Genomic DNA, 26,619 nt, shown 5'->3' with positions numbered 1-26,619 from the left:
GGACACGTTCAAAAAAAGGTGGCACTAGAGATTGGTTTTTTTAAATGCGTTTTAAAAATAGTCATTGCTCTTTGTTGGTTGATATATCTATCTATACCTTTAGAAATTCGATTAAATTTCATGATCCTGAAATCACGGAGTCTCTAGTGCTTATATCACAGGAGTTATCGTTATTAGTGTGCCAATGAGTCAAAAGTCACACAATTAGAAATGCAAGATGAATCAACCCTAGATAATCTGAAAAGTACTATTCACAAAGAAGCCAAAATTGATATGGTGACTATAATGCATGTAAGGAATGGAATGTCTTATCTGAAATTGTTATTGGTGCCAAAATGAGTCAAAAATCACAACTTAAACGTTGGAAATGAGCCTATTTTGAGCAGTGATTATTGAATCATCTAACGTTTTTATTGGCTTTCTATCATTTTTTAGGGTACAAAATAGTGTTATTTAATAGTATTAAAACCAGTTAATATGATTCAAAAGTCACATTTTCGTTAAAGGTGCGCTATTAAGTCACACTATAGTAAGCCTTAAATTAAGTGCACGATATGACAATTTATATCCATTCTATGATTCTTATTATGTGATTTTTGAATCCATGTCTAAGCTTATACCATATTGAAGGTCTTTGAGCGATAATTTTTGATCTGGGTGCTTAAATGATTCAAAAATCACATAAATCGAGCTACCAAATATGTAATTTTGTTTAAAGTGTGACAATTGAATCATATGTAATGTTCAAGTTGTAATGACATTTTGAAAGGAAAGGTAATGAATCGATAATCACATTTCAAAAATCCAATTAAGTATTATACGTTACTGATTGATTCATTTGTCACATTATGGAGACAAAATTATCATGGCTTGAGTAGTAAAAGTACTTGCCTAGTTTACTCAGTTTAAAATCAGTGTTTTGTGATTATTGATTCCACTATTACTCTAATAACGAACTTCTCCATGACCATAAACAAGTGTCACAACAAATCACTACAGATTTACTATGAATACCAACCTGATATAGAGCCAAAAAGTGATACATTCCCCTGATACAGCATCATTTCAATACATGCTCATTTATGTGATTTTTGACTCATTATGGCACTTTTAACCATCTAAATTCTCTAAATATTAGTTAGCATGCTATAATTGTGATCGATAGAGTTCATTATTACAATCATTCCGTTGATATTCATATCACATTCATCATTCTAAAATAATTAGTCAGAATTAACCCTGTAGCTGTGTGATAATCGCATCTTAACTCCACATTTAACCGGTGACTCTTTGCACTTTTAACACTCAACTATCTCAAAAAGGTTCAATAATCACATTGATAAGCAGGACACACTCACAGAATGTAAATTCATCATTAGAGGTGCAAGAAATGAATATTTTGTGATTTCTGGCTCATATCTGCACAATTAACAGATATAAAGAGATGAATGACTTAATTATGTGACATTTGAATCTTTTTGGACCACATATTAAAATTTGGTTAACTTTCATAGCATACTCTTTGAGATACAAGTATTTTAAAATGCTTCACACAATTTTGGCAGTGAAAAATCAATCTCTAGTGCCACCTTTTTATGAACGTGTCCATAAGATAGGTGACTTTCAAACAGTGTGTGGTACAGGTCCTTATGGATAGATGATGGAATTTTATCCTTAATCATGTATAGCCTCCCAGAACAGGACGAGAGTTTTCTAACTAGTTTGTCTCTATAGGGATTGAAAGTTAGGCCTTCGTCGACAATTACTCCCAGGAATTTCGTTTCCTGCACCTTTGAGAGAGGTAGGCCATTGAGGTAAAGTCTATTTTCAATTAATAAAGATTGATCATCAAGTTTTCTTTTAGCTGTATTAAATTCTATATAGCAACTTTTCTTGGCGTTAACATGTAATTTATTAGCCAATGTGTACTCGTGGACTGATCGTAGGACCCTATTAGCATTATTGTAGGCCTCTGCTCTAGTTTTGGCAACTACAAATATGTTTGTATCATCAGCAAATAAGACATAGCTAGTGTTATCGAGTTGAGAGTTTGTTAAGTCATTTATGTATATTAAAAACAGGAGAGGCCCAAGGCAGCTCCCCTGTGGAACGCCATAGAGAACAGGAAGTCTGTCTGATACTTCGCCCAGGACGGACACACACTGCTCTCTGTCCGACAAGTAACTTTCCAGTAACTTAAGTGGCACTCCTCTAATCCCATATATTTCAAGTTTCTCAAGCAAAATTGTGTGGTCTATTGTGTCAAAGGCCTTGCTTAGATCAATAAAAATTCCTAGAACATGAAGACCTTGCTTTAGGGCCTTTTGGATGTGAAAAACTGAGTAGTTAAGTGCATGTGATGTTGAGTGACTCTTTCGGAATCCGAATTGACTGTCGTGAAGGATTCCTTGACTAACCAAGAAGCTGTAAAGACGTTTGTATATTATTTTTTCAAAAATTTTACCAAAAATTGGAAGTGTGGAAACAGGCCTGTAGTTCTCAATCAGTTCTTCGTTATCTTTTTTGTATATTGGGGTTATTTTACCAAGCTTCAGAACTGACGGAAATATCCCTTGAGATATCAGGCGATTAAATTGAACAACAAGAGTTGGGCTAAGAATACCCGATAGTTTTTTGATTACTCTTATGGGAAAGTCGCTAGCTTTCCCACTCTTCAAGTTGGCTATAATCTCAGAAATTTCATCTTCACTACAGTTATGGAAGTAAATTGAATCGAGAGTTTTTGGTGGCATGAATTCGAGGAAAGAGGGAAGAGGTTCTAAAAGAAGGCCATTATGAGTATTTTCATTCATTTTTGAGGCAATAGAGGCAAAGTACTCATTAAATTTGTTGGCTATCACCCGTCTTTCAACAACACGGACTCCATCTACCATAAATTGGGGTTTGATGGTTTTTTTCCTTTTCCCTCTTATCTCATTTATTACTTCCCACATCTTTTTAGAACTATCAGAATTCTCAAGAATTTTGTTACAGTTATAGGTATCTTTTTGGTTTTTTATTATCTTTTTAAGACAGCGTCTGTAATCACGAAAAATTTTGTGGAGTTTCAGATCTCCAACTGGCTTGAAGTCAGGGAGCGTTTTTGAGTTCACCCAGTTATCATACAGCTGACCTTTCTTTTCAATTGCTTCAATTATGCTGTCGGATATCCAGGGATTGCTTATAGGATTTCGTTTGGTGAGTTTGGGTTTGTCGAGTTTACAACATGAGTCAATAGCTGAGCTAAAAATTATACGACAAATAGAAATAAATTTAAACTATCCGTGGTTTTTTTAATGAATTATAATCTTACCTAAATCCAAAGCCAGCTTTGTAATATTTAGTATTAGATCATAATATATCGTCAATTCTCAGTATTTACAATGCAACATTTCATTAATCTACATACAAGCGTACTCCAGCCCCTGCACGCATCCGTTCTTATGCGCACCCACGTATTATTAAATTTCAGTGGATGTATTATTCACTATTATATATTATATTATATATATCACTTGTTTGCATGAAAAGCATTAATATAATACTATACCTGTATATATAGACCATGCCACGTGTACATATTTGTCATAAAAGTTCTCATTCTCTATCAGGTTTACTGGTGAATTCTCCTGGACAAGAACAGTCGGTTGGTCGTATGAACCAGTCATTTTCTCGAACTAAGATCGCTGCTAGTTTGCCTCATTCGGAGAAAAATATCATGGATGATGCTAAGAAGCAGCTGTTTATGGTTAGTGACCACGTGTTCCACTCAGTAACTCTCGACAATTTAGTCATCATGTTCAGCAACTGATTCTTTTACTCAGGAGTGTAATTAGAACTCATATTGAATATAAATAAATAGATAAAATATACAGGAATAAAAATATACAGTTATTCAATTTTGGTACTTGAGTTCGATGCAGCTATTAAACAGCTATTATACAGCTATTCTATAGTTCCTTATACTCTTATATAATAGCTGACTTAAATATTAACCCATAAAATGTTGTATAAAGTTTGACTCAATTTATTTAACTATTTTTAATATTATTAGTCCACAATTTACATGTCAATATTCCAAAAAAAAATAACCATAAAACCGTCAGGAGCAAGAAGATGAAGAAGACTTCTTGGTTGGGAAACACCACACACTACTGCAAGCTTTATCTGAACAGCAACACGAACTGAAACGTCTTGAAACCAAACAGAGAGAACTGATACAACTGAAGGAGCAGGCAGAAGAGAGACTGGCTGATGCTAACGAGAGTGCTGCTAGAACTATCCAGGTGGGGGAAATAGTGAAATAGTGAAATAATGAAATAGTGAAATAGTGAAATAGTGAAATAAGTTATTATAATTATTGTAAAATTTAGTGAATTAGTGACATAATAAAATAGTGAATTAGTCTTGAATGGTAAAATTATGACATTGTACAATTTGGAAAAGAACAATGTGAACCGGAAATAATGTCAAGTTATTGCTGACGTAGTTAACAGTGATGGTGACGTAGTGATGATGACGTAACGAACAGCAAGGAATGAAGAGAACTAATGGTATACATAATAATATTCAAAATGAAGCTTATAATAGTTACACTAGATATTGTTTTCAGGCTGTTTCTAATGATGGAACTCCAAAGAAGATGCATTCTAAATACAATATGAGGGAAATACCGCACGAAATAGAACAAGTTAAAGAAGGTATTATATTTTAGTACAATTAATAAAAATATTAAATAACATATAAAATAGGGTATTGTTTTCTTACTTATCACTATTTAAAAAGAAGTATTAAAGTAAAGTTGGTGAACTGTACAGGTAACCTGAGTTTAGTAGAGTACGATGAGTCTGATAACGAGGAGGATATTGAAGAGTTCGAGCCACTGACTCTGGACAGTAACCAGTTTGATGTGCTCCAGAAGAAACTTGCTGATCTTAATAAACGGCAGAAGGATCTCGAGCAGGTTTTTACTTTCTTTTAGACTGAATTTTTGTCTAATTGATTAATCAATGTGAATCAGTTTCGTTCCAAAATATGCAGTTTTGATTGATGATATGCCACAATTTATAAATCTTGAAATATATAAAAATTCATTATTATGGATGTTCTAGATATACTTTCATGATCACTGTAACATTACACATTCAATTAGTTGCTATTTTTCATTTCAGAAGTCAAAGAATAATCAGAACATAGCAAACAACAGCTTCAAGCAAGTCAACATATCATCTGAACAAGAAGAAGGTTAGAAATTTATATCAATTTAAGAAATAGTACTTATTTTATATTTTAATATGAATTTTCATCCAGATTGAAAAAAAATGAATGAGTTCAGGAGACCACTGCACTGCACAAATAGAGCACCCAAAATTTGGGTTTTGGGCATATTGACTGTTGAGTTGATTTGGAATAATTGGGCCAACAAGGGACCAAATATGGGTGTGGCTGTACCGCGTGCACTGGTGTTACCATAGTTACCGGCTGCTGGGGGCCGGGACCATCTCAAAATCCCGGTCACGGGTCGAGGTCCTAACTTGTTGGTCATCTGTTATCTCAGATACAAGTTTCACAAAAACTCAGGCTGGATCCCCAGTGGGGAAGTGTTACCATAGTTACCATAGTTACCACAGTGTTACCATAGTTACCCAGTGGGGAAGTGTTACCATAGTTACCATAGTTACCACAGTGTTACCATAGTTACCACAGTGTTACCATAGTTACCACAGTGTTACCATAGTTACCCAGTGGGGAAGTGTTACCATAGTTACCATAGTTACCACAGTGTTACCATAGTTACCCAGTGGGGAAGTGTTACCATAGTTACCATAGTTACCACAATGTTACCATAGTTACCACAGTGTTACCATAGTTACCCAGTGGGGAAGTGTTACCATAGTTACCATAGTTACCACAGTGTTACCATAGTTACCACAGTGTTACCATAGTTACCCAGTGGGGAAGTGTTTTAGTGCGCATCCCGTTTTCCCTGAGATCGTCTCTCGTTTACCGTTAGCTGAAATACACAAAGCTTCCCTACAAAGGAACAATGATACTTGAAGCACTTTTATATTACAGATATCTGTATCTGCCTAGAAGTGTAGGATGTAGGGTGTAGGATGTAGGATGTAGGGTATACCGCAGTCTCATCAGCTGATTTGCATCATCTGTAGTTCCTTAAATAGCTGACTCGAATATTTACTGATAAAGTGCTGTAAAAATGTTACTTTATTTATTTATAACCGTTAGCATCATTGTCAGAAGAAGAAAAAGAAGCTGGATATGAGAAGACAGGTCATGCAACAGAGACTGACTACGAAGAGTTGTGCGGTAAAGTGGAGGAATTGAGGGAGAGGAAACAATATATGGACCAGCTCCTTTCTTATTACAGTGTTAGTTTCAGGGTTATATAACCAGCTCCTTACAATCTAATTTTCTGGTTGAAGGTTGGCTGATAAGATATTTATTATTTGCAGACCTAATGAGATCTACCTATATATTAACTTAAATCAAAGTTATAAACACTAGTTCTAGTAATATAGATCCAGAATGATCTGGAACGTAAGATCCTAGCCAGTGCAGCAAATTATAACCCAATATTATTATTACCAAATATTATCTGATAATAATTATCACAAATCACACCTTTAATGTTTCCAGTTACTAAAAGACAGCAACAGTGAATCTAAGGAATTAATAGATGATAAAAGTGTTCTGACAAAAAGCCAGGAACAGTTCGGAGGTACTTCAAAACACCAATCAAATAAATAGATATTTATTTTATTTATTTATTCTCAACGCTTTTACCAAATAAATAAATAAATAAACTAAAATTGTTTTAGAGCTCCCTTCTTTGTAATACGTTAAAGCATAATTTAGTACAACTTGATGTTTGTAGAACCATCATATTATAACATTGTAGTAAAGAAGATTTACTGTTCGTTCTGTTACCTAGCAACGGGATGTACCGCACTTGTAATTTCATACTCGTTACTTAATTTATTTCATATAAATATCAATTTAATGTATTTAGCTTTGATATGCTTATTTAATATTTATATTATTTAATGTATTTAGTTACTGTTTTACATAACGTCTCCTTCTTTTTAGAGCCATCAGAAAGAGATAGGGAACTGCTAGACAACATCAACTCTTTCCAAGCTAGAGCTCAACCAACAGAAGAAGAGCTAAACTACCTAAATAAACAAAGGGAGAGCCACAATAAGCAGGGACACAATAATAAGGACCACAAGAAGAAGCAGAAGAAGAAGAAGGATCCTACTAAACAGAAAGAGAAACCTATTGTTATTGAGGAAATTAACACACCAGGTAAGGATCCTACTAAACAGGAGGAGAAACCTATTGTTATAGAGGAAATTAGCACGCCAGGTATGGTGTGTTTTACTGAAACAGAAAACCAGGATTATTGGTGAAAATTTCATCATGTACAAGTATTTGGAATTCAGTCGGAATTTCTTCGTTCCAAATAATGCAATAGATTAATGTTGTGTTACCATAGTTACCACAGGTGTAGAAGTAATGGTGTGTTACCATAGTTACCACAGGTGTAGAAGTAATGTTGTGTTACCATAGTTACCACAAGTGTAGAAGTAATGTTGTGTTACCATAGTTACCACAGGTGTAGAAGTAATGTTGTGTTACCATAGTTACCACAGGTGTAGAAGCAGTTATTATTGAGGAGTATACAGATGCAAGACATGGGGACCAAGGTCTTGATTCATTTATTAACCAAGTAAGAACATACGTTCTCTTATCTTATAATTATTTACTGTTATTTTAAAATACATCCCCTTTCAAACTCGTTTTAGTTACAAACTCTTAAATACTGTGAGATTCTCTAAGTAGCATTCTATAAAGTGGCGAGATATAGATTTCCTTTTTGATTAAATGTAGTCCTGCCATCTTGCATTTAGACTTTTAGAGTGATATTACGTAGAGTATCATACATTGTAGACTGTAGAGTTTATAGTTTATTATATATTATACTTCGCTGAAAAGTAAACTGTAAATATTACAGTTTAGTTTAGAAAAGTATTCTACAGGGACTAAGAGATAAACAAGAACTTGAAGAGAAGATTAGAAGACAGAAGGAAAATGAGGAGCAGAAAATGAGCGGCATTCAGGTTTACACATGTGTGACACATAATATTACTGGTGTCTGATTCTAGAAATACATATTATATATATGTATAATGTATATTATCACACTTTCGAGCCAAATTTGGCAGGAAAGCAGATTTGATATTACATGCCCCGATGGGGAGCACTGGCTCTCACCCGGGGGCATGAAATATCAATCAGTTGCTCAGAGAGAGTCCGATATTCCCATAGGAACAAAGAGCCCACTCTCAACAACTGTTCTACTACTGTGAGGTACTGATTTAAATAAAGATTTAAATCAATAACCTGAAGTAGTCTATGACCGTAAATGCAATGATCAGATAAACTTTCCAAATTTAGGAAAAATATAAATTTATACCTTGTTTTAAAAACATTTCCTTGCGTTTGAGATGTGTTAAGCAAAATACAATTTTTTGTTGTAAAACTTTTTCAAGCTGTTGCTTTTTTACTGCACTTCATAGTTCAAAACCTAATTAGGCTTCGGATGATGGAACAAAGTAAAAACTCCCTGGTTTGTACGAGTTTCAAGCGACTTAAGGTTACTGAAAACGAGATCAAAGTTTACAAGCAGACTTGAAAGTTGCACAAAGTTTTGGTACTTGTCAGCGATACAATCAATCAGGCTTATTAATTTCCTTAATCGCTTACTTGAAATTAAAAAGGAAGTGTCAGAACAAACTACAGTCACCCTCACAAAAAGTAGTAGACACAGAAACGATGTTTGATCTATTCGAAGGAAGAAAACACACTAAACAAAGCCAGATTTCAGCCATTTCAGACCTGAATTTTAACCCCCTCTGATCCCTTCTTTGAGCCATATTCCATATAGAAATTGTGCAGAAATTATACTTGGCTTTTCCATTTTCCAAACCGGTTTCGCCTAGATTAGCTTGCGAAATTCGTGGCTGATCTATAAACAGACTGATAAAGAGACTTATAGATTCTGTACAATAAAGAGCGAAAATTCTATCCCAGGACTAGTTTTAACTGAATTTTAGTTAGTGCAAATAAGTGCAATAAAAACATCCTATAAAATATATTATCTATATAAATATATCAAGGGACGAATGACGTAACTTAATCAGCTAATCTGGTTATAAATTAGTCTGGGCACTGGGGCAAACAGGTCCGATGATTAATGTGCTGCCATTCTTTAGACAATTCAATATTGGTAACAGTACGGGTGAACTACCTGGCCATGACCAGTCACCAGGGTGGTTATAGGCTGGTGGAGTACTGCGTTCTAAAATGTTGAAGAGATACATTTGAATATTACAAATGTTCTGATAATTTCTAGTTCAGATAATTTCTAGCTCGAAGCAGATAATGGCAAATAATGGCAAGTAAAGATGGATACTGACTAAGAACTAAGCAGAATACTCGATAAAATAAAAAAGTCGACGATAACAAGTTGCATTAAATCATTCTGAAATAACAGACAATCAAGAATCAAGACGGACGATATTATTGTTGATGTAAATTAGGGAGTGTAGTGTATAATGTGGACTGATAAATAGACACTATAATTATGACCCCACAGCTCTATTCAAATACAAGAACTAGGAAATTCTTTCACCCCATCGCAGATACAGATTATACGATAAGGACTGTGATGTATAATCAACACTTAAACGGATGTTCTATACATTATACATCTACAGTTTTAATGACTCTAAAAATATCTAATAGAAATAAAGTATTAGAATCACCTCACATCGATTGATTTGCAGGATGTAATTACGTATCAAACGCGCTCGCGGCGGAATATTCTAGACTCATAAGTACAAGACCCATAGGCGGAAAACACATTATTATCACACTTTCGAGCCAAATTAGGCAGGAAAGCAGAATTGATATTACATGCCCCGGTGCAATGGGGAGCAATGGCTCTCACCCGGGGGCATGAAATATCAATCAGTTGCTCAGAGAGAGTCCGATATTCCCATATAATAATAATAGGAACAAGGAGCCCACTCTCAACAACTGTTCTACTACTGTGAGGTACTGATTTAAATAAAGATTTAAATCAACAACCTGAAGTAGTCTATGACCGTTAATGCAATGATCAGATGAACTTTCCAGGTTTAGGAAAAATATATATTTATACCTTGTTTTAAAAACATTTCCTTGCGTTTGAGATGTGTTAAGCAAAATACAATTTTTTGTTGTAAAACTTTTTCAAGCTGTTGTTTTTTTACTGCACTTCATAGTTCAAAACCTAATTAGGCTTCGGATGATGAAACAAAGTAAAAACTCCCTGGTTTGTACGAGTTTCAAGCGACTTAAGGTTACTGAAAACGAGATCAAAGTTTACAAGCAGACTTGAAAGTTGCACAAAGTTTTCGTACTTGTCAGCGATACAATCAATCAGGCTCATTAATTTCCTTAATCGCTTACTTGAAATTAAAAAGGAAGTGTCAGAACAAACTACAGTCACCCTCACAAAAAGTAGTAAAGACATAAACGATATTTGATCTATTCGAAGGAAGAAAACACACAAAACAAAGCCAGATTTCAGCCATTTCAGACCTGAATTTTAACCCCCTCTGATCCCTTCTTTGAGCCATATTCCATATAGAAATTGTGCAGAAATTATACTTGGCTTTTCCATTTTCCAAACCGGTTTCGCCTAGATTAGCTTGCGAAATTCGTGGCTGATCTATAAACAGACTGATAAAGAGACTTATAGATTCTGTACAATAAAGAGCGAAAATTCTATCCCAGGACTAGTTTTAACTGAATTTTAGTTAGTGCAAATAAGTGCAATAAAAACATCCTATAAAATATATTATCTATATAAATATATCAAGGGACGAATGACGTAACTTAATCAGCTAATCTGGTTATAAATTAGTCTGGGCACTGGGGCAAACAGGTCCGATGATTAATGTGCTGCCATTCTTTAGACAATTCAATATTGGTAACAGTACGGGTGAACTACCTGGCCATGACCAGGGTGGTTATAGGCTGGTGGAGTAGGTACTGCGTTCTAAAATGTTGAAGAGATACATTTGAATATTACAAATGTTCTGATAATTTCCAGTTCAGATAATTTCTAGCTCGAAGCAGATAATGGCAAATAATGGCAAGTAAAGATGAATACTGACTAAGAACTAAGCAGAATACTCGATAAAATTCTAAGTCAACGATTACAAGTTGCATTAAATCATTCTGAAATAACAGACAATCAAGAATCAAGACGGACGATAATATTGTTGATGTAAATTAGGGAGTGTAGTGTATAATGTGGACTGATAAATAGACACTAATTATGACCCCACAGCTCTATTCAAATTTAACAACCAGGAAATTCTTTCACCTTATCGCAGATACAGATTATACGATAAGGACTGTGATGTATAATCAACACTTAAACGGATGTTCTATACATTATACATCTACAGTTTTAATGACTCTAAAAATATCTAATAGAAATAAAGTATTAGAATCACCTCACATCGATTGATTTGCAGGATGTAATTTAAATTACGTATCAAACGCGCTCGCGGCGGAATATTCTAGACTCATAAGTACAAGACCCATAGGCGGAAAACACATTAATATCGCATGCACTAGGTAGCAGTACAAAGCAAATTCAGCGCGGCACACAGCATTCACTGTGTCATAAATGTGAAACGCGAGATTCTAATTTCACATATTGTATCTTTAATATCTGAAATACTAACTTATCGAGAGCTATATATAGCTTGGACATTATAAACATAAATAAGTTCGACATGTCTAGTTTTGCTTTGGTGAGATTTATAACTAACGTTTGATCAAATTCTGCTTTCCAGGCCAAATATGGCTCCAAATAATGGCAAATAATGGCAAATATGGCAAGTAAAGATGTATATTGTATACTGACTAAGAACTAAGCAGAATACTTGATAAAATTCTAGGTCAACGATTACAAGTTGCATTGATTAAATCATTCTGAAATAACAGACAATCAAGAATCAAGACGGACGATAATATTGTTGATGTAAATTAGGGTGTGCAGTGTATAATGTGGACTGATAAATAGACAATCATGGCGCCACAGCTTTATTCAAATTTAACAACCAGGAAATTCTTTCACCTTATCGCAGATACAGATTATACGATAAGGACTGTGATGTATAATCAACACTTAAACGGATGTTCTATACATTATACATCTACAGTTTTAATGACTCTAAAAATATCTAATAGAAATAAAGTATTAGAATCACCTCACATCGACTGATTTGCAGGATGTAATTACGTATCAAACGCGCTCGCGGCGGAATATTCTAGACTCATAAGTACAAGACCCATAGGCGGAAAACACATTAATATCGCATGCACAACGTACCAATAGAAAGCAAATTGGGCGCGGCACACAGCATTCACTGTGTCATAAATGTGAAACGCGGGTTCTAATTTTGACGTATTGTATCTTTAATATCTGAAATACTAACTTATCGAGAGCTATATATAGCTTGGACATTATAAACATAAATAAGTTCGACATGTTTAGTTTTGCTTTGGTGAGATTTATAACTAACGTTTGATCAAATTCTGCTTTCCCGGCCAAATTTGGCTCCAAAGAAAGTGTGATAAAACATTAATCACATGCCTTCTCATGCGATATCAACATTTTCAAAACTCGGCAAGCCTCGTGATTGAAAATGTCGATATAACCCTCGGCAAGCCTCGGGAAATATCGAAACTTTCGCTAACTCGGCAAGCCTCGTGGGCGAAAGTTTTGATATCGCATGAGAAGGCATGTGATAAATGTATAATATATAATATGTATATTTCAGAGAATTCTTGTGTAACTTCAATTAGTTCTAGTTAAAATTGTAACTTGTTGCTTGTAAAGTACTTGGTTGTGATGAAAGTACAGGATAGCGCTAAAATGTCATGATAGCAACTTTTACTTCAAAATTTTCTCCTTCATAAAATCTTTTATGATTTTTAAATTCATACCGGCGTAGGTGGTACCTCGATGTCATTTAAATTTTGGCATTGAGGTTATGACTACTCACAATTGCAGTTTTATAATTTTGACCACTATTTTGCACTACTATTTGGTAGCTGCTAATAAATAATGTGCTGTTAAATACGATTTTGCACCAAGTCAGCTTAATTACTCTACATTTGACTGTCGAGATTGTTCCAAAATGGCTCTCGGTATTTTAAACGAACATAAGTCATAAAATGTCGTATTTTTAGACGCTGATTCCCACATGAAATATAGATCAACCTTTCGCTGACGACTGCCGAGGAAGATGTTAACGACGTAAGGGTTAGGGTAATCTGTCAGAGCCTCAGAGCCTAGCTGTAGTTTAACAAGTTAAGGCCAGAGGGGGGGGGGGGGGGGGTAAATGGCACTTTTCTAGTTTTCTCATATTTGATAATAGTTGCTGGAGACGAACAAGAAGAAAAAAACCGGATCAAAATCAGACCTTGCGTTCCTGAGATATCGCGCGCTAAATTTTGAGGTTTACCTGTAATTACATGTTAAACTGGATCTTTAAACGGCTGTAACTTTTTTGACCTTTCGATTCCTTAGTTGAGAAAACCGGCCACTCCCTGATCTTGAGGTTTGGTACAGTGGTTCCTTGGACAATTATCCTCATTTATGATGCAGCGATTTTTTTAATTTGACTCGGTTCTTGAATTATGAGGTTAACCATGTCAAAAATTCGACAAATTTAGCTGGTTAACCTCATAATTCGAGAAACGAGTCAAATAAAAAAAATCGCTGCATCTAATATCTAGATACTTGTCCAAGGAACCACTGTACCAAATCCCAATATCAGGGGGTGGCTGGTTTACTCAACTAAGGAACTGAAAGTCACAAAATGTGTTTCGAGATAGATTTTTTTTTTTTTTTTTAAGAGAGGCTGGGCCAAGATAGCCCACGAGAGGATAGCATTGAGATGCTCTGCCTACCTCTGGGGTGTGGCAACCTTGGGGAAGGTTGCCGGTGAAATCAGAGTGATTGGTGGAGGATGGTGTAAGATGATATAATATGAGTCAAAATGATACGCTTAAATGCCAGCTGGGTTTGGAAAAGTAAAACGAGACGAGACAGCATATGAGATAATACTTTAAGTCACCCCGGTCTGATCCAGCTCTTCCGGCACAATTAAGCGTTTGGTGCGGTTTGCGAAATTGACAATTGTGGTGATGTGTTGGTTGTCGAATATGTCATTGACAGAGAGGTAGTAGTCCTGGAAATATTGACCTCTAATTTGGGCAATAGCTGGACACTGTCCAAGGAAGTGTGAGACAGTTTCCTCTCCGTCGCCGCACATAGGACAAGCACTGGTGTTTGATTTGCAAATGGTGTGAAGGTGTTTGTTTAAGCCGCAGTGACCCGTGATGAGGTGAACTGCACACAGTGTGCCCAGAGGCTGCAAAAAGTATTTAGGGTGATATTTGCTTTCCAGATAAGTTTAGCCTGATCTGATCAGAAATAATCTGAATTTTCTAACAAAAAAAGAATTAAGGGGCTATCATTTTTGGTTCTTGAGATATCTTGAATCATATACACCAAATTGGTATGAAATTTATGAATAAAATTCAATAGGATAAGAATTAATGGATGAATTGGTCGCATATAAACTAGAATAATAATCTCTAAACATGTCTAAAACCATAAACATTGTTTTTCATCATTATTATATGGAGTTAGGGGCCAGATCCAATAAAAATTGGGTTAAAAATACGAAATTTCGATTTTTGCAGGCAAAATTCGATGTTTTCATCATTTTTGAAGGACAAAATTTCGTTCGCATGGTACCAAAGTGCAGAATCAACTTCCAGATCCCAGTTTTGGGAACTATTAACTAAGTTATTTGTTATGCCTGATACCTTACATTGACAGAAAAAACATAATGGGGAACCCAAATTTGTCATCTGACACCTTCCCATGGCCATAAGTACCCCCAGCCTCCCTCAAAAAATTTGACTGCCAAAATATGGGGATATCACTATTTTACCCTTAACTAATCATGGGGGCAGTTTAAGAGTCTCCACATGTGTTTTAAAGTAACCTTTAGGTATGGTTATGCCTAAGAATGACTATTTGGGAACTATTTTCAGCTACTGCCCTAAAATTTTGGTAATTTTATTGAAATTAGGGTCCTTTAAAGTTAAAAAAGGGCTAAATCTACCATTTTTAGACCTTAAATTGCAAAAATAATGATTTCTGAACTGTTTGAGAGAATCAAGATTGCTTTTTAAGTGTTTTTGGTCATTGTAAGGTCCGGAAACACTTGTTGAGGTGATTTAAAGGCTTTAAAGAAGAAAATATCAGCAATTTGGGGCTAAATTACCTTATTTTGTAAGTGCGTAACTCAATTTAGCTCAAAATAACATTGTTTTTGTCCAAGAAAATTCGAATTTTGATCAAAAGCCATGTATGGAGGTATCAAATGAAAGCTCTTGATAACCTCTTTCCATTTAAAACACAAAGAAGTAGTTTATAATTGATATAAGTGCTAAAATGGTCTAAAAATGGAATCAAAAAGTCCTAAAATTCACAAAATTTCTGTCTAATCTTAAACCTTTGATGGCCCATAAAAAAATCATGCCACAATATCACACTGTAAATTTTTCTGAGATTACTCTAAATGTCCTATACTTACAGATAGCGTAAATTATGGATGCTCATCAAAGTGAATTTGTCACTTATTTTTGTAATTTGTTCAAAAATATGGCAAAAAAACGGCAAAAAAATGTAATTTTACACCAAAAATCAGGTTAAATCAATATATGAGGTCAAAAATCCTTCTAATCATCTTGAAAACCCCTTTAAACGATTTCTCATGCAATTTTAGGTTAGATAGGGTAGTTTTAAATTGAAAATAGGCTGGTTGAAGAAAAATACTGACTTTTTGCAGAAAATCGGGCTCGCGGGCACACTGTGCTGCAGTTCTGTAATCTTGTCTGTTTTTGCTGAGTGTAGTGTTGAGGTTTTTGATGATTTTGGCATGCTTGTGGCCGAGTGTCAGTTTGGTGTGTCTGGGACCGTCAGTTAACCAAGTTTCCTGATTCAGTCTGTTGACTTTGTTGTCGATTTGACGCTTGATGTAGGATTGTGGAACTGGACACTTCAAAGTGGATTCACTGGTTGTACCAAGCTTGGCCAGCTCATCTGCTTTTTCGTTCCCCCACAATCCGATGTGTGCTGCAATCCATCGTATCTCTAGCGTGTTGTTGGATCCGAGTGCATTAAGAGAGTCGTAACAGTCTCTTGTAGTTCTACTCCGCGTTGAAAGCGCAGAGATAGCTTGTATAGATGAGAGACTGTCAGACCATATGATGATATGTGTGTTGGTATAGGTAGAGAGATATTTGCAAGCTTCAATGATGGCAGTGAGCTCTGTTTGGTAAACAGTGCAATAATCAGGGAGCTTGAATGATCTTTCTTCAAGGGTGGTGTTATTGTTGTCTGTTGTGATGATATAGCCAGCCCCGCATCCTGAGTCTGTGAGTGACCCGTCAGTGTAGCAGGTGATCGTTTCACTGGTAATGTTGTCAATGGTGTTTTGAAGTGAATTTCTATATTCAGTGGTATCGGCTCCAGGAGTTGTGACGGTGAAGTGCCGTCCCAGCATCATGGTTGGTGTTGTTAGGTCTCTCGTTGCTCTAGGTGGGATAATGAGGTCTGCCATGAATTGTTTGTTGATAGTGGTATGATTTTTGATAGTTCCCTTCCTGAAGGCGATAGTTTCAAGAGTGAGGCTGCCATAAGCTTGTAGCCTGGCCGCACCCTTTGCTGCTTCGCCTTGCAGGAACAGTATGATGTCAGAAGTGTCGGTGAGGTGATTCAATGCGATAAAAGGTGTGCTTGGCATGGCACCAGACATCATTCTGAGTGCCAATGCCTGAACACGTTTGAGTTTCTTCGCGTTATAGTCCGTTTGAGTGGCCCTGATCCATATACTACAGCAGTAGGATAGGATTGGACGGATGACAGCCGTGTGAGAGATAGATGCAATTTAGTGTTTTCAAAATTTTGAATATTCACTGGAATGTATCACAGTTCGTTAGTTAGGACTTTCTATACACCTATCAACGTTTGCTTGATCAGACCTAGCCATCCCCTAAACGATTTTAGCCACTTTCAGTAGTTAATGTCCTTGTATTGTAAAAAATGAGGTTAACCAAGACTTCCTGTAAACACTAACTGCTCGAAAGTAGTAAAAATTTGGTTGTTAACCTCGCTTTAGACCATATAACACTGGGATTGGTTTATTAATATGTTATTATATATGTAGTAAAACATTTGCACAGTGTAACGATTAAGTTTTTGAGGTTAACATGTATTTTACTGGTCAGATATTCAAAAAATGAGAGGTTAACCTCATTTTTTAGCGATTTACGGATAAAATCTTCTACTAAAATATGGTCAGTTCAAATCACCTTTGTCACGTGATTATAGTTGTAGGCATTGTGATACCAATAGATACCTCACTGCGATATTGTGGTACATTACATAAGCAAGAATCGTATGTATATTCCCTACAGTACCAAAATGTGATGGTTAACCTCATTTTTTCATTTTCCCAAGATAAAAGAAAGTCAATCAACACGTCATCTATTTAGAAATGTGTATACCGTAAACTAACGATGAAAATAATAGCTCTATCATTTGATCTATTCTCGCTACATCTAAAAAAAGAGGTTAACCTCATTTAATAACGTTTGGATATTACTTTTTCTGATAATTATGAACCTAAAATTTAGAGTTAACATTTGCTGACCGAAATAACAAAAAATTATGGAGTGTAATAAAATATTAACCTCAATTTTATTAACCTCAATGTTGTATAGTCAATTTTGTGAAAGTCGGTTAACCTCAATTATTAAAAAAAGTTAAGCAGCTACAAATATGTGAATAGTTGCAATGTTTTTGTCATCAAAAATTATATTGAATAAGAAAATAATATTTTGGTCGATGTTTTTGACCCCTTACCCCCCCCCCCCCCCCCCCCCCCCTCTGGCCTTAAAGTTAGTAACGTAACAGGAAGCGTGGTTTACCACTAGGGTCATATTTTCAAGATGTGACGATTAATTAGCGAAGAGTGCTTATATCCATTACTTAGGTTCATTGACCACAAAAAAGTTCCTACTCGACCGTCTTGATCCCGATCCGGCCACGCCCATATCTTTCGCCAATTTTTAACAGGTAAAATCCATAAAGGAGTATGATAGGATTTTTGAGTGTGGGTAGTAACCAGTAACTTTGCAGGCGATGAGAGACCAGCTGTCTCGTATACAAGTAGAAATGGGGACCATGTCCTTTAACGACACAGACTCCCATGAGGACATATCCTCCAAACTAGCGGGGCTAGAGAACACCAGGAACAGAGTAAAGGAGCTGAGAGAGAGACTATCTCTCTTTGAGGAGGTCAGTTCTGTCACGTGTTAGTAATCCAGTGCTCTGATTGGTTGGTTTGTGTCACGTGTTAGTAATCCTGTGCTCTGATTGGTTGGTTTGTGTCACGTGTTAATAATCCTGTGTTCTGATTGGTTGGTTTGTGTCACGTGTTGGTAATCCTGTGTTCTGATTGGTTGGTTTGTGTCACGTGTTAATAATCCTGTGTTCTGATTGGTTGGTTTGTGTCACGTGTTAGTAATCCTGTGTTCTGATTGGTTGGTTTGTGTCACGTGTTAGTAATCCTGTGTTCTGATTGGTTGGTTTGTGTCACGTGTTAGTAATCCTGTGCTCTGATTGGTTGGTTTGGGTCACGTGTTAGTAATCCTGTGCTTTGATTGGTTGGTTTGTGTCACGTGTTAGTAATCCTGTGCTCTGATTGGTTGGTTTGTGTCACGTGCTAGTAATCCTGTGTTCTGATTGGTTTGTTTGTGTCACGTGTTAGTAATCCTGTGTTCTGATTGATTGGTTTGTGTCACGTGTTAGTAATCCTGTGCTCTGATTGCTTGGTTTGTATAATACACTTGTACACTGTTACACATACTATCGATTGTAGATAGTACATGTGTATTGTTAAGCTGTCCTATCCATTGACTAATTAATTTTATAAAGTTTAACTAGTACCCGCAGTTATACATTGTTTTACATATCGTGTATTGTATGATAACGTATAAGTATAGCTCGATATACGACAAGCTATTTGTGATGGAATGCGGTAGAAGGAATTTACAGGCATCAGCTGGTTGCTATAGATACTGTGGTTGCTATGGCATCATAATTTGTAAGCTTGTTGGGAACATCATAACATAAAAGTAACACGGATAACTTTTTACTCTCCTTATACTTAGCTAATAAGACAGTTCATGTAAAATCCGGATTGGAATATTGTTTCTGGGTCGCATGGTTGCAATGTATGTATTCTTGTGTAAATTTGTATTGATCCCGTTTGATGCGACAAGTAAAAATGCTCTTATCAGGGAAGGAATTTCAATGTTACTACATCGTATTCATGATCTCAAATTATTTGTTATATATAGTAGTGTTGAAAGTATTTTTAATACAAATTTACACAAGAATACATAATAAGACAGTGTTAGTAGAATGTTCTGGTCATTCTGTTTGCTTGAGAGGTTTCAAGTTCTGGGTAAATACTGTACTGTACTGTACTCTACTCTACTCTACTCTACTCTACTCTACTCTACTCTACTCTACTCTACTCTACTCTACTCTACTCTACTCTACTCTACTCTACTCTACTGTACTGTACTCTACTCTACTCTACTCTACTCTACTCTACTCTACTCTACTCTACTCTACTGTACTGTACTGTACTGTACTGTACTGTACTGTACTGTACTGTACTGTACTGTACTGTACTGTCACTTATCACATAATATAATCACGGTATTTGTTTTATATTCTGGTCGGTTTTAGGGTTCACTGAATTTGTGTAGCTACTCTACAATGTTAAGGTCAGTAGCTACACTACAATGTTAAGGTTAGTAGCTACACTACAATGTTAAGGTTAGTAGCTACACTGCAATGTTAAGGTTAGTAGCTACACTACAATGTTAAGGTTAGTAGCTACACTACAATGTTAAGGTTAGTAGCTACACTACAATGTTAAGGTTAGTAGCTACACTACAATGTTAAGGTTAGTAGCTACACTACAATGTTAAGGTTAGTAGCTACACTACAATGTTAAGGTTAGTAGCTACACTACAATGTTAAGGTTAGTAGCTACGCTACAATGTTAAGGTTAGTAGCTACGCTACAATGTTAAGGTTAGTAGCTACACTACAATGTTAAGGTTAGTAGCTACGCTACAATGTTAAGGTTAGTAGCTACACTACAATGTTAAGGTTAGTAGCTACACTACAATGTTAAGGTTAGTAGCTACACTACAATGTTAAGGTTAGTAGCTACACTACAATGTTAAGGTTAGTAGCTACACTACAATGTTAAGGTTAGTAGCTACACTACAATGTTAAGGTTAGTAGCTACACTACAATGTTAAGGTTAGTAGCTACACTACAATGTTAAGGTTAGTAGCTACACTACAATGTTAAGGTTAGTAGCTACACTACAATGTTAAGGTTAGTAGCTACACTACAATGTTAAGGTTAGTAGCTACACTACAATGTTAAGGTTAGTAGCTACACTACAATGTTAAGGTTAGTAGCTACACTACAATGTTAAGGTTAGTAGCTACACTACAATGTTAAGGTTAGTAGCTACACTACAATGTTAAGGTTAGTAGCTACACTACAATGTTAAGGTTAGTAGCTACACTACAATGTTAAGGTTAGTAGCTACACTACAATGTTAAGGTTAGTAGCTACACTACAATGTTAAGGTTAGTAGCTACACTACAATGTTAAGGTTAGTAGCTACACTACAATGTTAAGGTTAGTAGCTACACTACAATGTTAAGGTTAGTAGCTACACTACAATGTTAAGGTTAGTAGCTACACTACAATGTTAAGGTTAGTAGCTACACTACAATGTTAAGGTTAGTAGCTACACTACAATGTTAAGGTTAGTAGCTACACTACAATGTTAAGGTTAGTAGCTACACTACAATGTTAAGGTTAGTAGCTACACTACAATGTTAAGGTTAGTAGCTACACTACAATGTTAAGGTTAGTAGCTACACTACAATGTTAAGGTTAGTAGCTACACTACAATGTTAAGGTTAGTAGCTACACTACAATGTTAAGGTTAGTAGCTACACTGCAATGTTAAGGTTAGTAGCTACACTACAATGTTAAGGTTAGTAGCTACACTACAATGTTAAGGTTAGTAGCTACACTACAATGTTAAGGTTAGTAGCTACACTACAATGTTAAGGTTAGTAGCTACACTACAATGTTAAGGTTAGTAGCTACACTACAATGTTAAGGTTAGTAGCTACACTACAATGTTAAGGTTAGTAGCTACACTACAATGTTAAGGTTAGTAGCTACACTACAATGTTAAGGTTAGTAGCTACACTACAATGTTAAGGTTAGTAGCTACACTACAATGTTAAGGTTAGTAGCTACACTACAATGTTAAGGTTAGTAGCTACACTACAATGTTAAGGTTAGTAGCTACACTACAATGTTAAGGTTAGTAGCTACACTACAATGTTAAGGTTAGTAGCTACACTACAATGTTAAGGTTAGTAGCTACACTACAATGTTAAGGTTAGTAGCTACACTACAATGTTAAGGTTAGTAGCTACACTACAATGTTAAGGTTAGTAGCTACACTACAATGTTAAGGTTAGTAGCTACACTACAATGTTAAGGTTAGTAGCTACACTACAATGTTAAGGTTAGTAGCTACACTACAATGTTAAGGTTAGTAGCTACACTACAATGTTAAGGTTAGTAGCTACACTACAATGTTAAGGTTAGTAGCTACACTACAATGTTAAGGTTAGTAGCTACACTACAATGTTAAGGTTAGTAGCTACACTACAATGTTAAGGTTAGTAGCTACACTACAATGTTAAGGTTAGTAGCTACACTACAATGTTAAGGTTAGTAGCTACACTACAATGTTAAGGTTAGTAGCTACACTACAATGTTAAGGTTAGTAGCTACACTACAATGTTAAGGTTAGTAGCTACACTACAATGTTAAGGTTAGTAGCTACACTGCAATGTTAAGGTTAGTAGCTACACTACAATGTTAAGGTTAGTAGCTACACTGCAATGTTAAGGTTAGTAGCTACACTACAATGTTAAGGTTAGTAGCTACACTACAATGTTAAGGTTAGTAGCTACACTACAATGTTAAGGTTAGTAGCTACACTACAATGTTAAGGTTAGTAGCTACACTACAATGTTAAGGTTAGTAGCTACACTACAATGTTAAGGTTAGTAGCTACACTACAATGTTAAGGTTAGTAGCTACACTACAATGTTAAGGTTAGTAGCTACACTACAATGTTAAGGTTAGTAGCTACACTACAATGTTAAGGTTAGTAGCTACACTACAATGTTAAGGTTAGTAGCTACACTACAATGTTAAGGTTAGTAGCTACACTACAATGTTAAGGTTAGTAGCTACACTACAATGTTAAGGTTAGTAGCTACACTACAATGTTAAGGTTAGTAGCTACACTACAATGTTAAGGTTAGTAGCTACACTACAATGTTAAGGTTAGTAGCTACACTACAATGTTAAGGTTAGTAGCTACACTACAATGTTAAGGTTAGTAGCTACACTACAATGTTAAGGTTAGTAGCTACACTACAATGTTAAGGTTAGTAGCTACACTACAATGTTAAGGTTAGTAGCTACACTACAATGTTAAGGTTAGTAGCTACACTACAATGTTAAGGTTAGTAGCTACACTACAATGTTAAGGTTAGTAGCTACACTACAATGTTAAGGTTAGTAGCTACACTACAATGTTAAGGTTAGTAGCTACACTACAATGTTAAGGTTAGTAGCTACACTACAATGTTAAGGTTAGTAGCTACACTACAATGTTAAGGTTAGTAGCTACACTACAATGTTAAGGTTAGTAGCTACACTACAATGTTAAGGTTAGTAGCTACACTACAATGTTAAGGTTAGTAGCTACACTACAATGTTAAGGTTAGTAGCTACACTACAATGTTAAGGTTAGTAGCTACACTACAATGTTAAGGTTAGTAGCTACACTACAATGTTAAGGTTAGTAGCTACACTACAATGTTAAGGTTAGTAGCTACACTACAATGTTAAGGTTAGTAGCTACACTATAATGTTAGACTCACAACTGTCACCTCTACCGTGCAAACATAACATGCACCAAACATTTGCTTGCCATGCAACAGTTGGCAAACACTGGACAAGAGGTGTGTACATACAGCGTGTAACATAGTGTGTACTGTAATCTGCCATAATAAGCTTGACTTATGGCGATATTTCTCAACGTCTAAGTTTTGGCAGGCACAAATCGCTGCCTACAATGTTAAGGTTAGTAGCTACACTACAATGTTAAGGTTAGTAGCTACACTACAATGTTAAGGTTAGTAGCTACACTACAATGTTAAGGTAGTAGCTACACTACAATGTTAAGGTTAGTAGCTACACTGCAATGTTAAGGTTAGTAGCTACACTACAATGTTAAGGTTAGTAGCTACACTGCAATGTTAAGGTTAGTAGCTACACTACAATGTTAAGGTTAGTAGCTACACTACAATGTTAAGGTTAGTAGCTACACTATAATGTTAGACTCACAACTGTCACCTCTACCGTGCAAACATAACATGCACCAAACATTTGCTTGCCATGCAACAGTTGGCAAACACTGGACAAGAGGTGTGTACATACAGCGTGTAACATAGTGTGTACTGTAATCTGCCATAATAAGCTTGAATTATGGCGATATTTCTCAACGTCTAAGTTTTGGCAGGCACAAATCGGCTGCTTTGTGATCGAGCTCGATAAGAAATGTCCATCGACGTCAAGCACACAAAATTAAAACTAGTATGCTGAATAAGCGCATATATTTAAATGTGGATTAAAGTGTAGCTTTTCATTGATGAATTAAGTTGCAAAACTTTAACCTTTCGATTTTTGGGGGCCACACCACCCAATCAACATTGAATTTCTTATACTCGTGTTTGTGAACATGTTAGATACTCCGTTGCAACATATTGCAATAGTTCATTTAATCCGGAATATAATCTGAAAGGATGGTGCGAAACAGATTTAAAATGACGAAGTTATCAAGCAATTTGTTTATCTCGTTATCAAAATTGATTAGGTAATCAATGATTACCCAATTACGACACCGTAATTGGGCTCTCTGCACGGTTCCCATAATGCGGATCTAGCCTCAACCTAATCACACGCAATGAAAAATCTCCCTATGCTTCATATTTCAGTCATCTGAGAAGCTAGAACTCTCATTTTTTCAGGAAAAACGTAATTTAAATGGCCAAACACTATTCAATAAAATTTAGCTCGATCCGACTATCCAAACTATCAAATAAATGCGAAAATGAACCTTCATCTGAAAAAAATGAACACGAATATTTTTCGATTTGACAAATTCCTCGAACCAGTAGTGGTAGTAAGTCGTACCAGAAAGAATTATTTCAATTGGGTACTCAGTGACTGAGGTATTAAGGCCAACGTATGGGTACTGACTTATGGCCCCCTGTATAATTAAGGTATAACTGTAGACTGGTTACACCTTTAAAAGAAACATTATGTTCTGCATATTTACTGTACAGTTAAAATGGCACTGTCCACACTATTACATACGTTTACCTGTGTGCATATAATCAGTAATATGTATATTTGTTTAAAGTAATGCCCTCTCCAGTCCCTGTGATAACTTATATAATTCCCTCAACTTTCAGAGTGACGTAGAAAAAGCAGCAGTTCCAGCACCTGCTAGCGATGAGGAGAAACTGCAAGCTCTACTTAGAGCCCAGGAGAAACTAAAACACTTACACATGCTCGCTTCAAAAGTTAAAGAGGTAAAATGTGCATGCCTCTATTTCCGGTCTTTGAGATCAATTTGTGGGGGCTTATTTTATTGAAGCTATAGGGTAAGGTCCGAGACTACGCATGTTTTTAAGCAGTAAAGATATCAAGATAAATAGTTTTACTTGCTCCGTGTATAGTAGGGAATAGTCTATATTAAAGTAATAAGTTAATTTTAATGTGTTGAAACATTTAGATTGATTTTTCTTACTTTCAACACTACTGTGAAACAAATAATTTAAGAAAATAAATAAAAAATAATCGTATAATTACGATAAAACGATCGAATAAATTCTTCTGAAAAGTTTATTTACTAACTTGATTACTAATTTACTCTAAATTTCAGGCTCGAGCTGGCGGCCAAGGTATTCCTGCAGAGGTTCTAAATGAAATTAGTCTTATAGTCCCAAAAGATCAGGTAAACAACTATAAGTTCATTTTTTCCCGATCCATGACTCAAAGTGCCGAAGGCACAAAAGAGTCAAGGACAAGGGTTAGCGAACGAGGTTTTTTTTGTATATGTTAGCTTTCGTCCGTACCTGCGTGCGACCACCGACCGTGCCTGGGAGCGTACGTGTCGCCCACGTGTCTGCCTGCGCAAAGTTATTTTGCGCGATCATCTGAATTAAACAATTGTCGGCGCGCGGTGTTGAAATGTTCAAGTACATTGTTAATTTAACCATGCACGCATCCCGCTAATAGCATAGTATTATTATTTTGAGTTAGTATTACTATTTTGCACAGATCCGTGTCAAGTTGCATAAACAATAAACATACGGTATATGGTTACATAGAAATATACACTATTTTCAAATTCAATATGGAATTATATCAACTGGGCGGCGCTCGGCCTGTCATTCCGCCATATCTGCATGCTTATAAACAGCCAAGACTGGGGTCCCCAGGTGGTATGGAATATGATAAAATACCCCATCACGGATCGGGAAATTGAGCGGCCATCCACAAAAGAAAAGCGGCCGCATTTCTTGTTAAGGGTGGTAATAGCAAGTTTAATTTGACATGTCAATGTGATTGTATCAAAATTTGGAATGTACTTCCCACAGACTGCAAGTCATTCGGAATTTGTGTTAGATGAACTTAGTTCAACTGAAAGATTTTCTAATTGTAATGTAACGCGCGCACGCCTAATTTTGTTTATTTGGAAAAAGTTTATAGTAGTGATCATTGAGTGTAATATCGGGGCACTAAAATCGCGCGCAGATTTGGCGGTAAACCATCGAGATCGTTACACCCTGCGATCATATTACAGGAATCGGCCGAAGAAGATGATGAAAGTATTGCTGAAGAAAGCGAAGAAATTGAAGAACAGAATACGTCAACTGATGAGAGATTGAGTGCTTTACTTAGGAGAAAACTTGAGTTGGAAACTGTCCAGAATGAACTAAAGCAGCTCAGAGATCAGCAGAAATTACTTTCAAATATGGAACAGGTTGGTTATTAATGCTGGTGTCATCAGACGTGTTATTTTGTTCACGTTCATCCCACGCAGTAAACTGTACGATTCGACAACAACATTCATAACGGACAAGTCTTACCAAGTTACTCACAACCTAGCTAACATATAAT

General features: G+C 35.9%; 2 protein-coding genes across 31 annotated transcripts in view; both read left to right on the top strand.

Moving 5' to 3' along the window:
• Positions 1-26,619, top strand: part of LOC134822296 (cilia- and flagella-associated protein 44-like) — a 120,081-nt gene that overhangs the window by 18,481 nt on the left and 74,981 nt on the right. The window lies entirely within an intron of this gene.
• Positions 1-26,619, top strand: part of LOC134822298 (pericentriolar material 1 protein-like) — a 75,049-nt gene that overhangs the window by 22,932 nt on the left and 25,498 nt on the right. For 17 of the 22 annotated variants that reach the window (XM_063833252.1, XM_063833243.1, XM_063833257.1 and 14 more), the window contains 14 exons: positions 3,612-3,748; positions 4,107-4,286; positions 4,613-4,700; positions 4,818-4,963; positions 5,172-5,244; positions 6,259-6,389; positions 6,658-6,739; positions 7,108-7,326; positions 7,674-7,750; positions 8,061-8,141; positions 18,371-18,529; positions 24,906-25,025; positions 25,379-25,450; positions 26,303-26,482. In XM_063833252.1, the coding sequence (XP_063689322.1) occupies positions 3,612-3,748; positions 4,107-4,286; positions 4,613-4,700; positions 4,818-4,963; positions 5,172-5,244; positions 6,259-6,389; positions 6,658-6,739; positions 7,108-7,326; positions 7,674-7,750; positions 8,061-8,141; positions 18,371-18,529; positions 24,906-25,025; positions 25,379-25,450; positions 26,303-26,482 (1,745 nt within the window). The remainder of the gene's footprint in view (positions 1-3,611; positions 3,749-4,106; positions 4,287-4,612; positions 4,701-4,817; positions 4,964-5,171; positions 5,245-6,258; positions 6,390-6,657; positions 6,740-7,107; positions 7,327-7,673; positions 7,751-8,060; positions 8,142-18,370; positions 18,530-24,905; positions 25,026-25,378; positions 25,451-26,302; positions 26,483-26,619) is intronic. The other 5 variants (XM_063833258.1, XM_063833253.1, XM_063833248.1 and 2 more) reach the window with 1 other exon arrangement.

Source organism: Bolinopsis microptera, chromosome 10 (assembly GCF_026151205.1).
Source record: "Bolinopsis microptera isolate Bmic1 chromosome 10, MBARI_Bmic_1.0, whole genome shotgun sequence".
Classification (NCBI taxonomy): Eukaryota; Metazoa; Ctenophora; class Tentaculata; order Lobata; family Bolinopsidae; genus Bolinopsis; species Bolinopsis microptera.
Note: the sequence above shows the minus strand (reverse complement) of the source record. Positions and strands in the feature narration are given on the sequence as shown.